The sequence below is a fragment of the Leopardus geoffroyi genome, chromosome C3, assembly GCF_018350155.1.
Source record: "Leopardus geoffroyi isolate Oge1 chromosome C3, O.geoffroyi_Oge1_pat1.0, whole genome shotgun sequence".
In the NCBI taxonomy this organism is placed as follows: Eukaryota; Metazoa; Chordata; class Mammalia; order Carnivora; family Felidae; genus Leopardus; species Leopardus geoffroyi.
Window position 1 is genome coordinate 103,849,520 of NC_059338.1, and position 18,968 is coordinate 103,868,487.

Sequence of the window (18,968 nt, forward strand, 5' to 3'; positions counted from 1 at the left end):
CTCTTTTCAGTCTTGGCTGAAATGTCACCTTCTCAGTAGGACTTTCATTGTATAAAATTGAACCTTCCTCTCCCCTATTCCCAGCTCTGATAATCTGTTGGCTTGCAACCTCAAGAGCTTCCTGGGTGAAATCTGAAATGAAGCCCCTGTACATGGAGGCCAAAGAGAGGCCAAAGGGAGACACAGACGACTCCAGATGTTAGGTGGCAGGTTTAAGAACCAAGAGAACTTACATACAAGGTTCGTCTTGGGTGGTGGCAAGACTAACAGATCCCCCCCTCCACCCTCTAGAACCTGAGAAGCTTATATAGAGGGCTTAGCTGGGTTCAGTCATATATTCAGTCCAGATAGTCTCAACACATCTTACTCTCTCAAGGCTGTATTCTTGAGAAAGGGCCGCTAGTGTGGGAATAGTAGAAAGAACATATATTCTAAGGATGGGGATGGGGTTGGGGAAGGGATTAGGAGCCTCTGATTGCCCAGGTCCAGCTCTCAAGTCAAACAGCGACTACATCCTCTTGATGACCTCCTCCAACACAATCCTTATCTCACCCTTCCTTCCTATTTATTATTCTTTATAACATTCATTGTGATGTCACAAACCCCATTTACTCATCTGCTTTATTGTGTGTTCTCTTCCACTTAAGACCTACATTCCCTAAGAGCAGGAACTGCAGTCCTCTTTGTTTACCCCTTTATGCCCAGAGCCTAAAACATCTGACAAATTGTAGGTGCTCAGTACACTTGCTGAATCAATGGTCTTGCCTAGCTTTGTTACCCACTTGACGTGTGGTAGAGAAACTAAGATTCTTTGTTCAGTTTTCCTATGAATTGAGGTCTTCAAAATGTATTGATAGACCTCCCTGATTCTGAACATTCCTCTGTTACCTCCCTAATTGCCTTCCATCTGGATTATACCACAAATGGACACCTTTTCTGTATTAATGGGCTCTCCTGAACATTTTATTAACAGTGCTCATCTCTGTCCTGAGGTAGGAGAGTCATCGGTCTGTCCAAGGAAATCAAAGTGGCCAAGGAACATCAAAGTGGCCCGTGTGAACGGCTGATACAGACTGAGCCAGGAAGACAATGGAAGGAGATGAGGTCAAAAGTGGTAACCAAGGGGTGTAGAAGGAAGATAGAGATCAAGCAGTGGCTTGAATAACTTGAAAAGACTTTGGCTTTTTCTCAGAGTGAGTTGAGAAGTCCTTGGACAGTATTGAGTAGGTGTAACATGATCTGATGTGTTTTTAAAAATTCACTCTATCTGCGGGTTGAAAATAAATCACTATTCAAGGTCATTTAATTTTTCTGCACCTCATTTGCAAAGCGAGTAGGCTAGATTAGAGATCCTTTTAGGTTGCTTCAACTTTTAAGAAATCATACAAATATGAGTGGAAAAGGATTTTTTTTTTAAATACCTGGTTAATTAAATGTTTTGTGATTAACAACAAACAATACATCAATTGCTTCACTTGACACTATTTTTAAAAATCAGTGCATGGGGCGCCTGGGTGGCTCAGTTGGTTAAGCGGCCGACTTCGGCTCAGGTCATGATCTCGTGGCCCGTGAGTTCGAGCCCCGCGTCAGGCTCTGTGCTGACAGCTCAGAGCCTGGAGCCTGTTTCAGATTCTGTGTCTCCCTCTCTCTGACCCTCCCCCGTTCATGCTCTGTCTCTGTCTCAAAAATTAAAAATTAAAAAAAAAAAAACAACGAAAAATAAAAATAAAAATCAGTGCTTGGCAACAGTGAATTCATGATGATCTAGGCTGCTCATCAAAGTGCCCTTCAAATTCTCACATTCTCCTATTTGCCATGGTCTCTTAGATATTTCCACATGTCACTACTAAAACTTGGCTTGGAGAGACCCGAAAAGGAAACATGGCAGAGATTTGTCAGATGCAAGATTTATTGCGAGTCAAATTTGCAGAAAACTAATCAAGTCTTGACGTGGGAAACTGAAGTTCAGTGTATTGAGATGCATTGTTTTCCTGACAACATTTTTAGAGAATGCAAACTCTACTTGCCTAAGCACACCAAGCTAGCTACCTGAGGTATTTAAGGTTTTCTGCATTTCATGGACTGTAGTCAAGGTTCTCCAGAGACAGTGAATTAATAGGATAGCTAGCTTGCTAGATATTTATTTTAAGCAATTGTCTCATGTGACTGTGGGGGGCTGGCAAGTCCAAAATCTGTAGAGCAGACCCACAGGCTAAAAATCCAGGCAAGAACTGATGTTGAGGTCCAAATTCCCTAGGGAGGCAAAATGAAAACTCAGGCAGGGTTTCTCTGTTGCAGTCTTGAAGAAAATTCCTTTTTCAAGAAATCTGTCTTTGCTCTTAATGCCTTCAACTGATTGGACAAGGCCCACCATTACAGAAGATAATAGACTTAAATGTTTAATACATACAAAAAACACCCTCAAGGCAACATCTAGACTTGTGTTTGCCCAAACATTCTGGTACCATGACCTAGCCAAGTTGACAGCCTCAGTAAAGGCTGAACTGAGTAATACCAATTCTTTTTAAAATTTTTTTAATGTTTATTTATTTTTGAGACAGAGACAGAGCATGAACGGGGGAGGGTCAGAGAGAGAGGGAGACACAGAATCAGAGGCAGGCTCCAGGCTCTGAGCTGTCAGCACAGAGCCCGACGTGGGGCTTGAACTCACGGACCGTGAGATCATGACCTGAGTCGAAGTTGAACGCTTAACCAACTGAGCCACCCAGGCGTCCCGATACCAATTCTTAAGTAACAGAGATTATCCCACTCTCTTGAAATGTTGCATGCAATTCCAATTATACTGTTCGTCATTTTCCTCTTTTTGCTAGTAACAAAACAAGAGCCACAATTCAAAGCTCTATTATTAAATTCATCCATGAGAACAATCAGTATTATTAATGAGGAAGGAAAGGGCAAGTTTTCTTCTATTTTTCCATCCCTATGTTGCTAATATCAGTTACATGTAAGAATTGTGAGGGTTAAATCCCTAGACCAGATTCATCAATTAAATGTGAAAAGTAAACTGATAATGCACAAAAGTATTCCAAATGAAGTTGGGTCCGCAATGCTGGAAGTGACTAAATGTATTTTCATGGGACTGCTACAGCCATAGCACCCTGAATGTGTGCCATCTCATCTGTATTTTCATGGGACTTGAAGCCCTCTTCTCCTCGCAGTTGGAACCACTGGATTTCCACATACTAGAGTTTCTTAGAAAAATCTTTTCCTTAAGAGGAACTTAGGGAGTTCTATCCTAGCATCTTGGAACACGCCGTCTGTCTACTTGGCTTCTATCAGCTCCACCCTGTGCCCCGGTGGTAGGAATCTCTCTTGCCCCAGAGCTGCAAATACCCATCTTGAACATCCAGTCCAATTCAAGGCTGATTATACATTTTTAGCCGAACTGGCCCCCTAGTTAGGTATCTTTCTGAGATTGGAGCCCTGTTTGGCTCTTGTTAGACTTCCCTTCTTTCCAGGGCAGGATTGGACACCTGCGTCTGAACTGGAGATGAACCCCTGGCGCCGAGCGCGGACTGAGGCTCGGGGCGCGGGCGGCCGAGCGAGAGCGTGCGCGCGGGTGGCTGCGTCGCCAAGGCCCAAGTTACCGGCTCAGGATCCACTACCCGCTTAGATTTCCCAATCCCAACTGCCGGCCTGCCATTACCACCTCCGTGCTATCGTACGTGCTGTCCAGCTGCCAGAATGGTCCTGCTGCCCCAGCCCTTCTAGCTGAGGATACTCATCCAGGATAAGACTTTCTCTTGGGTGCCGCATCCTTGGTTGCACATGCCATGCTTTTTTCATGAGATTGGGCTTTTGCTTTTGGAAGGCAGTCCCTCTTTCTTGCCCCCTTCCCCCACAAGTGTGAGGTCTAGTTCTGGTTCCCCATTTCTCCCAGAATGCCTGTCCTCTAGCAGAATTCACAGAGTATTAGTACCTTTGTACAAATGGGCCTGAGTTTTCTCACCTGTAAAATTAGGAGATTGGACTAGAAATGACCCTTTCAGCTCTGACAGGCTTATGATTCTATAAATGCCTCCTCTATTTAATGGTCCTTGACAGCACCTCAGAGAAAATAAAATCACACCAGGTCCTGAGTAGATTATTTTTATTCTGACATGTCTATGCCTGGCTCTCTTTTCTGATGATAACTTTCTCATCATTGAGTAATGCTTCTATTTCTTAGAGAGTGCTTTTCCTTAAATACTATAGTTATTATCAGTTCACCCAATTTATTCTAGTCAGGGCATTAAGGGATGTGCTAGAGATTTTCCTTCGGTTTCTTACACAACACAAATGGAATCTAAACAGAAGACCCTGCTAATCTCCTGTTTCCGGCCCCTGGGGGCTTGTCACTGAACTCTGGCCAGGACCCACACATGCCTCTGGTACTTGGGCCTTTGCTGGTGAGAATATGCTTGGGCAGTTCCACTTCCTCCTCTCTTTTGGTAAAAGAATACTTTTACACCATGTGTTTATTAGGAACCGTGTTCCCTCAGGCTGAAGTGTAAATAGAGGATTAAGAGCATAACTAATTTACATGAGAGACAAACATACCCATGAAAGCAGAACACATTGTAAATGATACACTGAGAAAAAGTTAATCTCGTTTTCCATTGCATGTCCGAACAGGCAAATCCTCTTGCCATTTACCTTTGCTTTTAGAAACAAAGTGCAGAACAATAAAATTTTTCACTCACGGAGCCATTCTTTATTTCCAATCAAAGAACCTCAGCAGAGACCCTTGCAGGAAATGCAATATCTAGGCCACACACATAAACGGAATCTTAAAAAAAAATGATGAATGAGATTGTTTCCCTTTCCTTAAAAACTGAATTAAATTAAAAGCATGATCAAGCTACTTGGCTGTACAAAAGCCAGTCATTAATATTGCTTTTAAAAACTCAACAGGAAGCAGCTGATTCAGTGGACATGGACACATGGCCTCTGCAGAGTTGAACCTGTCTGTCCCAAACCACATTTGAAGTTATTCCAATAGCTCTGAACAAAATAGTGACAGAGTAATTGGCAGTAAACAAGATAAAGTGTATGTGTTCTTTGGCTATTATGTTAGCAACTAAGTACATTGAAATACTATCAGCCAAAAATATAATTTCCAAAAAGAACATTACTGATATAATAAATGTTTGTGACCTTTAAATCTTCTAAAGGTTTAGTATGGTTCCAGGAGGAAAAATTGGGCATTCTTGCACAGCCATATCTTGGGCTGGATACCCAAGGCAAGGATGCCCTGGATACCTCAGGCAAGGATAGCCTTGTGTTAAGAGGTCACCTGAGAGGAGCATTGGGAAAACTTCCCAGGCCCCAAATCTCTCCGCCATCCACTGACATTCCACCCTGAAATGTGTACTACAGATGTTTAATGTTTTCTCCCTTGAACTTGTCCTCCTGGGAGAGAAACCATATTTGACTTCAAGATGGATTCACTTATGAAGGTCTTTCTCGAGAATTATTTCTGATGCAGAAAAGGTGAGGGTTGGAAAGCATGAATATGTCAGGAGTCTGAGGTCAGAGGAAGAGAATGTGAGCAAGGCTGGGAAGGAAGAGGGGACATAACCAAACAAGGAAATACTGCATGAGGAAGACAAACTGGGTACTTCAACGTCACCTCCAGGGCCAGTGCTGAACTTGGAAGTTTTTAAATTTGAACTTAAAATGGATTAATACTGTGACATAAAGTCTGAGGCAGAGAAATGCTAAAATGCTGGATGAAGCAAGAAAAAAAAATACAGATCATCCAGAATTCATCTTTGATCTAAATTCAAGGCCAAACAGTTATCTGTAGAAGGCTTCAGAAATGTACATTGGACTTTCTTGCAGCCGATTCTATTCATTCCTTTTCAGGTCTTGACCTTTTATTACTTGAGCTCTTTGGCATCTATGCTCTTTGCCCCTCCTTTGTTCTTAACATTCTCTGTGCTTGGTTTCTGTGACATTGGCTTTTCTGCATCTCCTCCTACCCTCTGGCCATTTGTTTTCCCTCTACTACCTCTATTCCCTGAATGCTGATGCTTTTCCTATTCGCTGTGGGAAAACCCATCTTCTCCAAAAGTAATCTTATCAGTGCTGGTAGTTTTCCATCTGGAGCCCATTGCTCTCCTCTGGGATCTAACTGTATCCAGTTATCCAACTGCTTATTGGACTTCTCTATCTGAATGTGCTGGTCCAAAGTTATACTCCCCATTTTCTCAGTCCTCTTCTGCCCACCTCACTCCCTCTCCCATATTCCTCATTGTGTGGAAAGATGCTGCCATCCAGATGCTCAGACTACAAAGCATGGATTCTCATCTTCCAAACAACTGTTGATTGAGCTAACTACTCCCCATTCCTATGGCCCTTGAGCACTCACCACTCTGCCTCATTCCTCCCTGCTCTAATATCCTCCCGACTGGTCCCCAAATTCCCTCCCTGTCCCATTCCAGGCTCCATCAGAAATCGAACAGGACTCCATTGCTCACAGTTTGTTCATGACTCCCCACATCCTGTATCTTACAGAATAAAATCTACACATATTTGCATGCCATTTAAGACCCCTTATGATTTATGATTATATTTATTTCCTCCCTACCCCCAACACACACACACACACACACACACACACACACTTTTAAGTCAGCGATACCAAACTACTTACATTCCCATATTGCATCTAACTCTCCCATTTCTATTTGATGTTCTTCTGCCTGGAATGCTTTTCTGTCAACCCTGGCCTACCTCCTTTTTTATTATCGTTCTCACACTAAGGCTTCCTTTCTCAAAGCAAGTGTTTTTTCTCCATGAGGACCTCTCTAGCTCTCCCCTGTGGTATATCTTAGGTGTGTGCACCTCTACCATGGCAGGTACCACGTTTGTTCACCAAGCAGGCCCAGCATCTTAAAAAAAAAAAATGACTGGCACATATTCGGTGCTCAGTAAATACTTGCTTAGTGAATGAGTGTTGTTTATATTTATTGGGATATCTGTTTCCCCACTAGATTATAATATCCCTTGTATCTGCAATGACTAGCCAGATAGAGAACCCCCACCATTAGGTGATTGAGTTTGGCAATGTAAACTTCCACATTTTACAATCTTTAGCATATTTCAAGGATTCAAAAATATAAATGAGTTATTATTAAAATCCCAACAAGATTCTAGTTCTTAGAGAACTGATTTTATTTTGCCTAACGACCAACTTTAGCAAATTCATAGTAATGGAGAGAATATTGAAAATAGCAAATGATACGTAAAAAAAGATAACTCCCTTCTGAATTTGGAAGTGGAAAGTGCTCTTTGTACTTACATTTTAAAGATTTTATTTTATTTATTTATTCAGTTATCTCTATACCCAGTGCAGGGCTCGAACTCACAACCCTGAGATCAAAAGTTGCAGCTTTATCAACCGAGCCAGCCAGGCATCCCTGTACTTACGTTTTAAATTGGGAGTGACTGAGGACCCAGCAATTCATGATCTATTGAATAAATCTTGAATTCATACTGCAAAGGTCTGGCTGTCTGGGTTCTCTTCTTTGCCCTCTGATCCTGACTTCACATTGGGCACTGATTTCATCACCTCTTAGACTGATTAACTCCGCTTAACTTCATAGACAGGTGTTAGTTTACAGCTTTCTGAAGAAGGTTTTGAAAAGTCTTCTGAGGGTTTCTGCAGGGTTAGAGAACAAAGGTCTCGTTAATAATCAATAAAATCAGTAGTGCCCAACTTACAGATCTTATAAGACCAGTTGAGACCACTAAAAATCCATTTAGGGGCACCTGGGTGGCTCAGTTGGTTGAGTGTCCAACTTTGGCTCAGATCATGATCTCGCAGTTCTTGAGTTCGAGCTCTGCGTCGGGCCCACTACTGTCGGCTGCTCCCCCCTCTCTCTGCCTCTCCCTGGCTCAGGCTCTCTCTCTCAAAAATGAATAAACATTTAAAAAAAATCCACTTAACCTGTCATATACTGGAAATTTTAGACAATGTTCAAAACTAGAACTTAAACACCAGAATAGTTTAAAACCTCTTTGAGAAGTATCTTGAATATCAGCACACAAGGCGATAGGTGCTTCATCTTGCAGTGAGGTCTATTGGCTCTTTCTAGAAGCCCAAGAACCTATGGTTCACTCCATTGTGCTTGGGCTCCAAAGCAAGCAGCCTTCTCTTCAGGCCATCTTGGACACTGATGTCAGAACAAACACAGGTTCTCTCTGTAGGACCCTAACAGCTCTGCTTCTCCTTTTCCCCAGGGATCTATTTCATTCCTCATGTCTCTTATTCATTCACTCAATACACGTTTCCTGAGCATCCGCTGGGAGATGAGCCTTCTTCTAGGTGCTGAGGATACAGTAGTGAACAAAACAGACAAAATTCCCTGTCTCCCTGGAGCTTTCTCTCCCTTTCTTTATCCACCTTCCTCAATGAAGATGGGGGGATCTGAATATGCTAGTCCTGCTCTTCAGATTAGCAAATGCACACCAGTCCATGGATTCAAAATGCTTCTCCCATTTTCCGAGATGGGTCCGTGTCTCAATTCTTTTTTTTTTTTTTAATGTTTATTTATTTTTGAGACAGAGAGAGAGCATGAATGGGGGAGGGTCAGAGAGAGAGGGAGACACAGAATCTGAAGCAGGCTCCGGGCTCTGAGCCCGACGTGGGGCTCGAACTCACGGACCGTGAGATCATGATCTGAGCTGAAGTTGGACGCTCAACAGATTGAGCCATCCAGGCGCCCCAGTGTCTCAATTCTTAACACACTTTTTCTGAGTTAATGAGGAGTGCCCATGAACTGGCTCACCAGAATGGGTCTGAAGCCTGTGCTAGAAGGAGACTCCTGAGGGAACAGGTTAGCTGATCTGATGAGGGTGAACATCACTGAGAACAGACTTCCTGGAAGACATCATCGACTGAATACAGAGAGGGGAGGAGAGTGGGAAGAAAAAGCGTGCGTGGTATGCAGCCTGGCTCTCTGCTCCGCCTGTGCGAGGCAATGAAAAAAAAAAAATGTCCTAAGGAGCCTCATTCCCACAGATTCTAGTCCCTGGAGTACTGAAGGTTAGCGCTGCTGGGAATGTAATCCAGAGACAGCAAAGTCAGCACAATGTGCTCTGGGACTGTCCTTTTTCTCATTCACGGGCCAGCTGAAGCAGCTTCCTCATAGCTGTTTCGCCACTTGCTAATTGCCAGTAATTACCCTTAAGCCCCGCGTTGAAAGGGCTAAAACTATTTCATGAAATTTTGTACAGATGAGTATTTATAAATTGGGGTTTCCGTCTCAGCAGTGTCAGTACTTAAGCAGAGCTAATAATTGACCTGGAAAAAAAGTTTTGGTGGCTGCAGTTAAGCGACTTGGTGACTAGAACCGACCGAGGTGCTTAACTTTTCTTCAGTTACTTAATTCATTTCATTGGGTATGAGAATAAAATTTTTATACTGAAATGCTTTTTGACACTATTTCTTTCACGTCCCCTGCTGTGCAAGTGAGGCAGTGGACTACAGGAATCGAAAGGATTAGACTGTTCTTTTCCATCACAGCTGGTACATATTCAAAATGCAAACCCGCCTGGGTATTTCCAAGGAGAATATTCTTTTCATGATGAAGCTGGAGTAATCTATTCTTTAGTAGAAATGACCTCTGTTTTCATGGCCTGATGACTGAGCAGTTTTATATGATTTGATGTATTCTTTGAGATCAGAAAAATCTGTCATAGATCTTTTCTAAAGATTAGGGCGATAAGCAACCTAAGGTTCTCTGATCTTGAAAGGAAACTATAAATAATGACTACAAGGTCACCAAAAAAAAAAAAAAAAAAAAAATTAGTACAAGCACCAAAAAGTCAGACTTATGCTTCATCTAACTGATACTCACTTGATGTTTTCCAAAATTCAAGGAAATAAATTTTTTAAAAATGACTCTTCTTTTTAAAAAGAAATCTAAAAGAAGTTTAAGTCTAACTTAAACCAAACTAACAGTGCTATCAGCTACTTCCAGGAAATAAAAGGAAGACAGAAAATAACTTTGTACATTTTATTTTAAATTATATGATATTAGAGAATAAGCATTTTTTTGCTTATGTCATTTATATGTTTAGTAACAGTAACTGCCATTTATTGAGTATCTACTAAGTGCCTAGCATTCTATTCAGTGCTTTACATACAACATGGTAGAATGATTAAGATGGCATGCTCTGGAGTTAGACTGCCTGAGTGTAAATACTGATTATTTACTATCTGTGATCTTGATAACATTACTGAACTTTTCTGTGCCTGTTTATTCATTTGAAAAGGGGGAGTAAATAATAGTATCAACATCAGAGGATTGTTTGAGGATGAAATGTGTAGTATACCATGAGCACTCAACATATATTAGCAATTATTATCCCACTTAAGTCAGGTACATAATTTAATGATGCCCCATTTTTTCTCCTGATTTTGTAGGTGGGAATGAGACACAAAGGGTTGGGTTACTTGACCAAGGTTAACTCAGCTCTGTTAAACTCTTAAGATCTATACTTTTAACAACTATAGTCTACTACAAATACACTGGGGATCACAAATCCTTTTTGGACATGGGCAAAATATAAACAAGTAACTTATACATGTCTGAAATTAGCCTATAGAGAGCCATTGTGTTGCCATTACAATTGCCAAATTCACTTCTGATGGGCTCATAGGGGATAAGATTCTATTCTATGAGCATCTCCAACTCACATCCTCAATCAATCATAGGAAGAGCTTAAAATTAACACATCTAAATGCATTTGGAAATCTAGCAATTAAACAACAAAACACTCAGAGTATCTATAAGTACCAATGTCTGTAGTTAATTCCTCCTTCCCTCCTTCTTCTTGGTAGGGGCAACCGCTGCATATGTCTACAAGAGAGATGTTTAGCACTGTAAAATCACGCATGCTCTACAGTTGGGTTTTACAATTAAAAAGTAGGTTTACGATGGCAAAACTAAATCTATGTGGATTGGGGCTATTTAATTTAGAGCCAGGATTATGTCTTTGACTACTTGGTACAATGCTGGGTATGCTGTCAGAGCACAGAACATAATAAATAATAACCACAATAAATGTGCTAGGGAACTGGTATAGAAGTTGCTATCCTGTATTACTCAACTCCAATGGAAATTACAATTTGCTTGTAAAGATACCTTATTTGTGTAACTTCAATTTGAAAATTTTTTCTTTCCCTTTTAGTTATATGTGTTTATCAAGTTTGCTTTTCTTTTTTAAACATAATATTCCTTTGAGGAGGAGTTAAAAGATTTAGCTTTGCCTGGCAGCATGCCAAGTAGAAAAACCACTATCATCAATTTTCTTTCCAATAAAAGATGATGCTCAGAGTGGTAGACTTAAATTCCCAGTCTAACCTCACAGTGTTGATGAGATTTTCAAATGCTACTAAATGGAACAGGGTCTACACTAGAAGGAATGAATTTTTATTGGTGACAAGAGTGAAAATTAAACCATTATATACGGTGATAACCGAACAAGGAAGAAGAAGTTTAAAATCAAAACAAAAGGATTATTTAAGGGCATGTCTCCATAAAATGAAGGACTGTGGCCCTTTTCAGAATATGCCAAGGGAAAAAGAAACAGTCTATATACTTCTCCACTCCTGAACGCATGCCTTTGAGGAGTTTGAGAACCATTGGAAAAGGATTATGAAGCAACACAGGGGCCCCTGGGTGGCTCAGTCGGTTGAAGGGCTGACTCTTGGTTCAGGTCATGACCTCATGACCTCATGGTTTGAGCCCTCCAATCGGCTCCAGCTCACAGATCACAGCCTGCTTCGGATCCTCTGTCTTCCTCTCTCTGCCCTTCCTCACCCCTCTCTCTCTCAAACATAAATACATGTTTAAAAAAAAAAAAGCAACTCAAATAGTTGCTTCATTTAATCTTTCTTAAACGTTTTAAAATGTTGACACACACTTTAAGAATCTTCTGAAAATAATGAAACATGCCTATAGGAAGACATGCGCACAAAATTTTCATACACTTTCAGGAGGATTAAGGGACCCCTTGAAACCCATCTGTGGATCCAGGGATCCAGATTAAGAACCATATGAGTCTCAGGAGCACACTTTATGTTTTATAGGGTGTAGATAGGAACACTGGCCAAGCTAACCCGTCAGTCCAACTGCAATAAAACTGTTAACCGATACTTACTACTGTATACAGTTTTTATAAATTTCTAAGTGCTTTTTTTGTAGAAGCTATTTGATATATTAGCCCAGTAGACACTTAGATGCCAGGTTAGATAGATTAGGTAAGAAGGGGTAATACTGAATATGTATTCTGTGCTGTGTTGCTTACCAAATGTCTGGATAGTCTATCAGAATTAGATTTTGTATAAATAAAAATGTTCCTTCATGCAACATAAATATCCTCGGCTGGTGTACATTGAAGCACTATTCTTCTAATCCCTTAGAATAGATATTTATTAATTCTTTGCAATGAGAAACAAAATACTTAGGTTTCAAAGGTGTTAAGATAGACACCTAGATCAACAGTTCTCAAAGTTTTATCTGAGAATCCCGGGGAGGTACATGAGATCCTCCCTTTGGCAATTGTGTATCTGTGTGAGTCTGAATTCTCTTCATATACTTCAACCAAAACAACATATTGCAACAGATTGAATGCAGAAGCAGATATGAGAATCCAGCTGTCGTCTATTAAGCCAGACATCAAGGAGATTTACAAAGATGGAAACAATGCCACACTTCTCACCAACTTTTGTCTTGTAAAACGAAGTTAACTTGTAATTTTTATTTTCAGTGAATTTACAAATATTTTAAACTTCTGTTTTAATTTCTAAACAGTAAATATCCCTAGATATGACCTACATAAACAAACGCTCTTTAGAGTCCTCGCCAAATTTTAAGTGTTTTCAAATGGACCCTGAGACAAGTTTGAGAACTTGATACATCCCAGAAGACAGGTCTGGGTGGAGGACCAAGTATAGTTGGTGGGAAGGGTGTCAATGCATGTGTCACGGGACTGATGACACTGTGTGCCCTGTCTTGGGGATACTGTTCCTTGAATGGGAATGGTACTAAAGTGGAGAGGGGAAGATGCAGTCTTCGTTTTGTGTCCTGTCCTACGCACAGCTATCATGGCAGCGCAATTTCTAGAAAAAGGTCTAAAACAATGAAATAGAATCCAGAATCCTAAAACTAGGACAGACAACTGCTGGCTGTTTAATGAAAAACAAAGAAGCTGCTGCTTCTTCTCCAATGAGAACGGAAAACACTTTTTGGATTTCCATTGTTTTTTGTTTTTTCTTTTTGTCAGCTGATACAAAATTTATTAATTGTTGGATTTTCTATTGTTTTCTAATAAGCTTTTTTTTTTTTTCGAAATACCATTTCCTGGAAAAAATATTTTTTTTTTTTTTAAGGGGACGAATCGGTAGAGGATAGAGGCAAAGCCTAAATGTACCTTCAAAATGTATATCTTAAAATTTAACATTTACCTCCTATGCACTAAGCATTGTGCTACAGAGTAAACTGTGACACAGGGGAAACAGTCTTGAATTTGGAATGAGAAAAATTGTTTCAAACTATTTGTTTGCTGTATCGTTTGGGGTAATTCCACTTCTCCGAGTCTCATTTTCTTATTTATAAAATGTGGGTAATATTATTTATCTCACGAGGCTGTTGGGGGTTAAAAAGAGTTAACCTGTGTCTAGGAGACAGCATAGCGCATTGTAGGTCTTCAATGAATAGCCAGGGGAGTGCATGTAAAGGCCAATGATATCAGTAAGGGAGAGGAGACGTAGAGACAAACACTTTAAAAATAGACAAACACTTTAAAACTACACGGCGGAAGGTCTGACGTGCCAGTGTCACTACAAAAGTATCTAGAAAGTGCTACGGAGTGTCAAGGGAAGGAGTCGCACTCGCTGTGATTGGCAGAAGATGCTTAGGGAAATTAGGGAATGTAGAAAGACACCCCACGCCCCCCACCCTCCGCACCTTCTCCAGCCGCGCATCCCGCCCTACCCTGCGAAGTCAAACTGCTTCCCGCGGCTTCCACGCTAGACTGGAAGAGCACCGCGCTCTAGGCTTGCTGGACTCTCGCCGGGCACCTTGAGCGTGGGTGTCCAGCACGAGCATCTCAGCACGCGTGCACACTAAGCCGGCCGGAGACGGCAGCACTAAGGCACCCACACACCCCGAGCTCTACGCAGATAGTAAGCGGACGCAAGCAGGGGTAGGGGAGAGGAACTCCCAAGTTCCTAGCCGCCGTTCACCCACTCTCCCCGCACGCACAACCATCCTCAGCCTCCCAACTTGCCCTCACACCACCCGTAGGGGCAGCGAGGAGGCCTCCGACTGCGGCGGAGCTCCACTGCGGGGCCCCGCTCCCCAGCTCGCGGGAACCTAGCAGCCGGCGTTCGCTTGCTCGCTCATCGATTGGCACTGCCTTACTCCTCTGGCTCTACTCGCGGGGAAACGGTCCCCGAGACTTGGAAAGACCGGCTGAACGCGGGGCGGGAACCAAGGCAGGCGGGCCAGGTGATTGCCGATCGCACGGATGAGCGCGGGTCCCGGCTCGCGCTCCGTCTGGCGGGTGGCGGCGCCGGCTAGCCTGTGCGGTGCGAGGCCGGAGTCGGCGCTTCCGCCGCCCCCTCGCCCAGCGCCTGTGCGCGCTCGGCCTGCCCCTGCCCCGGGGAAAGCGCCCCGCGTAGGGCTGTCGCGCCGCCGGAGGTGGGAGCTGGCGTGCTGCGGAGGGAGGGCCGGAGGGAGGGAGCGCGGGCGGGCGACGGCGGTGGCCCCTCCCCTCCCCCTCCCGCCGCCGCGGAGCGCGCAGGGAGCAGCCGGGGGCTCGGTGGCGGCGGCGTCTGGCCCCAGCTCCTCCTCCTCCTCCTCCTCCTCCTCCTCCTTCTCCTTCTCCTCCTCCTCCTCCTCCTCCTCCTCCTCCTCCTCCTCCTCCTCCTCCTCTTCCATCTCATCCTCGCTCCCTCCATCTGCCGTGGTTATGGCCCGTCGCTGGAGCACAAAAGAGTCTCCGCGGTGGAGGTCTGCGTTGGTCTTGCTTTTCCTCGCCGGAGTGTACGGTAAGTGTCCGCGTCCCTGCGCCCCGCTGACCGAACAAAGCTGGGGCGACCCTGGGCCCCGAGGCCTCCAGGACAGGGGTTCCCCGGGAGAACCGGGGAGAGACCCCACCGCCGACGGGACAAAGACCCGGCGAGGGGTGGATGTCCCCGAGGGGTGTCCACACACGAAGATGCTTTCGTCCGCTCACCATCTCTAGACCCTCGGGGTTGTCGGAGAGGGGTTTGGGCGTCCCGGCCGGAGGGAGTCCCGGTGGAGCGAGGGGGTGGTGGGCGGACTTCCCGACCTGGACTCGAGGGCCCCTTGCACAATCCACGCACACAAAGATGTATGACTGTGAGAAGGAAGAGGAGGTCGCCCTCGCCGCTCTCGGGACGGTCCTGCCACCCCCGACCCTTCCGGGGTCAGGAAGTTCTCTCCCCAGTGAAATTCCCACCGCACCAATTCCCCATTCTCCCCACTCCCTGAAAAAGCAGCCTACCGCTCTCGTCCCACTCCTGCACCTCGGAGGCCGAGGCTCCGCTGATCCCGGGCGTGCTGGATCCTGTCCCTTCTCTGGGAGCAGTACGCGGGAGAAGGCCAGAAAATAGTTTCCAGCCCCACCTCACTCTCTCCCTTAGGGCGTAGATGTCTGCCCCGACTCCTGGTTCATTTGTCATTTCATCCATCATTGGCCGCTAATGTTGTCACTGTTGCTTCATTCCAGTCTGTGGATTGCGTTGCATATACTCCTCTGAGGTTGAGAGAAGGCTGGAGACTGTGTGCGAGGTCTAAGCTTTATGTTACATCAGGGTCTGAACTAGAGCTGAATGGAATTAATTAGAAAGAACATTCATTGCTTGAGACTTTGAGTTCCACTTCTGATTTCACCGTTCTTAGTTTATCAGTTGAACGCATTGAAAAGGTGTTTCTGTGAACACGCTTAACATTTACTACTTAGCGTGGTGTTTTGATATCTTCAGAAGGAAATACTGTAAAGAGGAGTTGCCATTCCTTGAGAAATTTCACTTATAAGACGTCTAAGTCATTTGCCACGAACACTAATTCCACTAATGGTATGGTGATGGGAGTTCAGTCAGTATGTACTTCGTGAGCAATATTACCGCTTTTGAAGCATTTATCTGTGGAATCGAATGCGATGGTAACTGTTAGAACCTGAGAAATTACTGCAAATGAATTTAATGACCGTAAGTTAACATTTACTAGCAACCAAAATAGTTTTTCAGTGTGATTCAAAATGTGTTGCTCTCTGCCTGATCTGATTAATGTATTATTATACTGTATTATATATATTATACATTATATATAGTGTGCATTTTCGTTTGTTTAGGGCGGGGGAAGGTTTGCATTCGACGTGGTAATTTTGAATGGTATGCCTGTGTGTGATCAGAAAACCCTGTGCGTGACTTTTGAGTATTAGTTGCACCGAGTAGCTGTGATTCCCACTTGCATGATGACTTGTGGGTTTGGGTCTACACCAGAGATCAATAAGCTATTATGTTGTTTCTTCTAGCCTGAAGGTGGGTATAGTTCTGCCCTAGGTTTGGTGTAATGGCCCAGAAGAGAGAAGAAAGCAAGAAGGCATCTTTAATCTGGGGTGATTAGAAGTGTCCTGCTTTGTCCTCTGCTATAGTCAGAATTGAATCCTAGTGATGTCTGATCAGAATAGATAAATAAATGAGCTCTTTTAGCTCTTTCATGAAAATCTGTGTCATTAGTGTTTGAACTAAAAGTCTTTTTGCCTCCAGGGATAAGAGGCTGTGAACCTTGTAATTTGTCTTGGTACATTCTTTTGTACTTGTACACAAAACGACTTTCTAGTAGGTGCTTATCAAAGATTTATCTTTTTGGAATTTATGTTTAGTGACGAACTGTTGGTAGGCAAAGAAGGAAACTCCTTTTCCAACAGTATGGGACCATGTTATAAAACTAGCAAGTAATTGTGCCAGGATTGATGTCTCCAGCCGCAGCAAGTTTCAAAGTATAAGAAAAAAGGAGGTAGTGAGCCAGGCAGAATATTAAAACTATGTGAGCAGACACCCTTCACCCTGCAACTGGGGAAATTTTCTTTACAGCTATACTTTTGTCCTCTTTTGTCTCTCCAGCCGTATATGAGAAAAAAAAAAAAAGCTATAACAATAATATGGGGGGATGTGCTTCTATATAAATAGTGGGGTTTGTTTAACTTGAATATGCACTAGTGAGGAGTATTACTGAGAAATACTCATCACACTGGGCCTTTAGAACAGATATTAGGTGTAATTTATGAAACTGTACCTTATGCATCAAAACGTGTTTTTTTATTATAGTAATTTTTTTTTTCAACATTTATTTATTTTTGGGACAGAGAGAGACAGAGCATGAACGGGGGAGGGGCAGAGAGAGAGGGAGACACAGAATCGGAAACAGGCTCCAGGCTCTGAGCCATCAGCCCAGAGCCTGACGCGGGGCTCGAACTCACGGACCGCGAGATCGTGACCTGGCTGAAGTCGGACGCTTAACTGACTGCGCCACCCAGGCGCCCCTCAAAACGTGTTTTTAAATGGCTTCAAAAATAATTAGAAATTATTGTTAAAACAACTGAGTGTTGAGAGTAACTCTTAACATGGCTCAGTGAAAAAAAGCAGGTTGCTCAATATGTAGGCAGTTCCAAACTAACTCTTCACAGAATGAGTCTTCTGCATTAATGGCAGTATTAGATGGCTCCAGGTTGTGTCTTGAATCTTGGAACATTTCCTGTATCTTTTTAAAAAATCTGGGGGCGCTTGGGTGGCTCAGTCAGTTGAGTGTCGTACTCTTGATTTTGGCTCAGATCAAGATCCCAGGGTCGTGGGATGGAGCTGAACGCGGAGCCTGCTTAAGATTCTCTCCCTCTCCTTCCTTCTCCCTCCCTCCCTCTCTCCCCTTGTCCCCCTCTCCTCCCCCCCCCCACCTTGCTCAGGGCTGCACTCTTTCTCTCTCAAATAAATAAAATAAATCTGTTTATTTTGGCTTTTATTCTCTTCACGTGGCCATTTTAGTGGCCTATGTTTGTGACTGTTAAATGTGACCATATTAGTGGAATAGTGTGACTGTTTTACTTCCAAGTTACTTTTCTGAATGTTAAGGCCTTACTTGAAACTCTAAATTGTGATATGGAGTATAGTAATGTTTTTTAGAAGTAGCTGTTTGTTTGGTGGGGTGCCTGGGTGGCTCAGTCGGTTAAACGTCCGACTTTGGCTCAGGTCATGATCTCACAGTCTGTGGGTTCGAGCCCCGCGTCAGTCTCTGTGCTGACAGCTCAGAGCCTGGAGCCTGCTTCGGATTCCGTCTCCTTCTCTCTCTGACCCTCCCCACTTGTGCTCTCTCTCTCAAAAATAAATAAATGAAAAAACATTAAAAAAAAAAAAAAGAAGTAGTCGTTTGAGAACCAATAATTATCTTTCAGGAGCTACTCTATCTTAGCTGCTATAACTTAACTATTGAATGTCCCTGAGAGTTAGTAAAAGTAAAAGTTGACTTCTGTCTTTGGAATTTGGAAGGAATAAGAACATTAGTGGAAACAACTGTGAGCTTTGCTGGGCACTATCCTAGGCCGACTATAGGAGAAGGTGCTTTTTCAGATCTCACATAGGGATGTCTGGCTTTTGCAAGTGCATGGAGGTTTCCAGAAACTCTCCTAGTCAACAGAAGCTGTTGATTGGCTCATCTCCCAAGCCATAAGTTGGTAATTGTAACAGTTCCATTGCTTTATCCTTTTTCCACTTCCCGATCAGTGTTTTCTAACTTTTTTTTTCCTTACTGAAACCTACCCTTAAAATACATTTTATGTTACTCCCAGTACACAGAACAAAACCATGAAATAATACTTTTACTACCTGTGATGCACCCAACATTCTTCATTTGCTGGTTGGACTCATTATT

At 43.2% G+C, this 18,968-nt stretch overlaps 1 protein-coding gene and 1 long non-coding RNA gene across 3 annotated transcripts in view; one reads left to right on the forward strand and one right to left on the reverse strand.

Annotated features, from left to right (window-relative positions):
• Positions 1 to 14,669, reverse strand: part of LOC123585616 — an 80,759-nt gene extending 66,090 nt beyond the window's left edge. Inside the window, exons 1-2 of the long non-coding RNA XR_006706318.1 lie at positions 14,010 to 14,669; positions 7,435 to 7,666 (exon numbers count right to left, since the gene is read on the reverse strand). This is a non-coding gene — a long non-coding RNA (uncharacterized LOC123585616). The remainder of the gene's footprint in view (positions 1 to 7,434; positions 7,667 to 14,009) is intronic.
• LRP12 (LDL receptor related protein 12) overlaps positions 14,558 to 18,968 on the forward strand; it is a 75,174-nt gene continuing 70,763 nt past the window's right edge. The window contains exon 1 of one of the 2 annotated variants that reach the window (XM_045453927.1): positions 14,558 to 15,067. In XM_045453927.1, coding sequence (XP_045309883.1) covers positions 14,989 to 15,067 — 79 coding nt within the window. In that variant the 5' untranslated portion in view covers positions 14,558 to 14,988. The remainder of the gene's footprint in view (positions 15,068 to 18,968) is intronic. The other variant, XM_045453928.1, reaches the window with a different exon arrangement.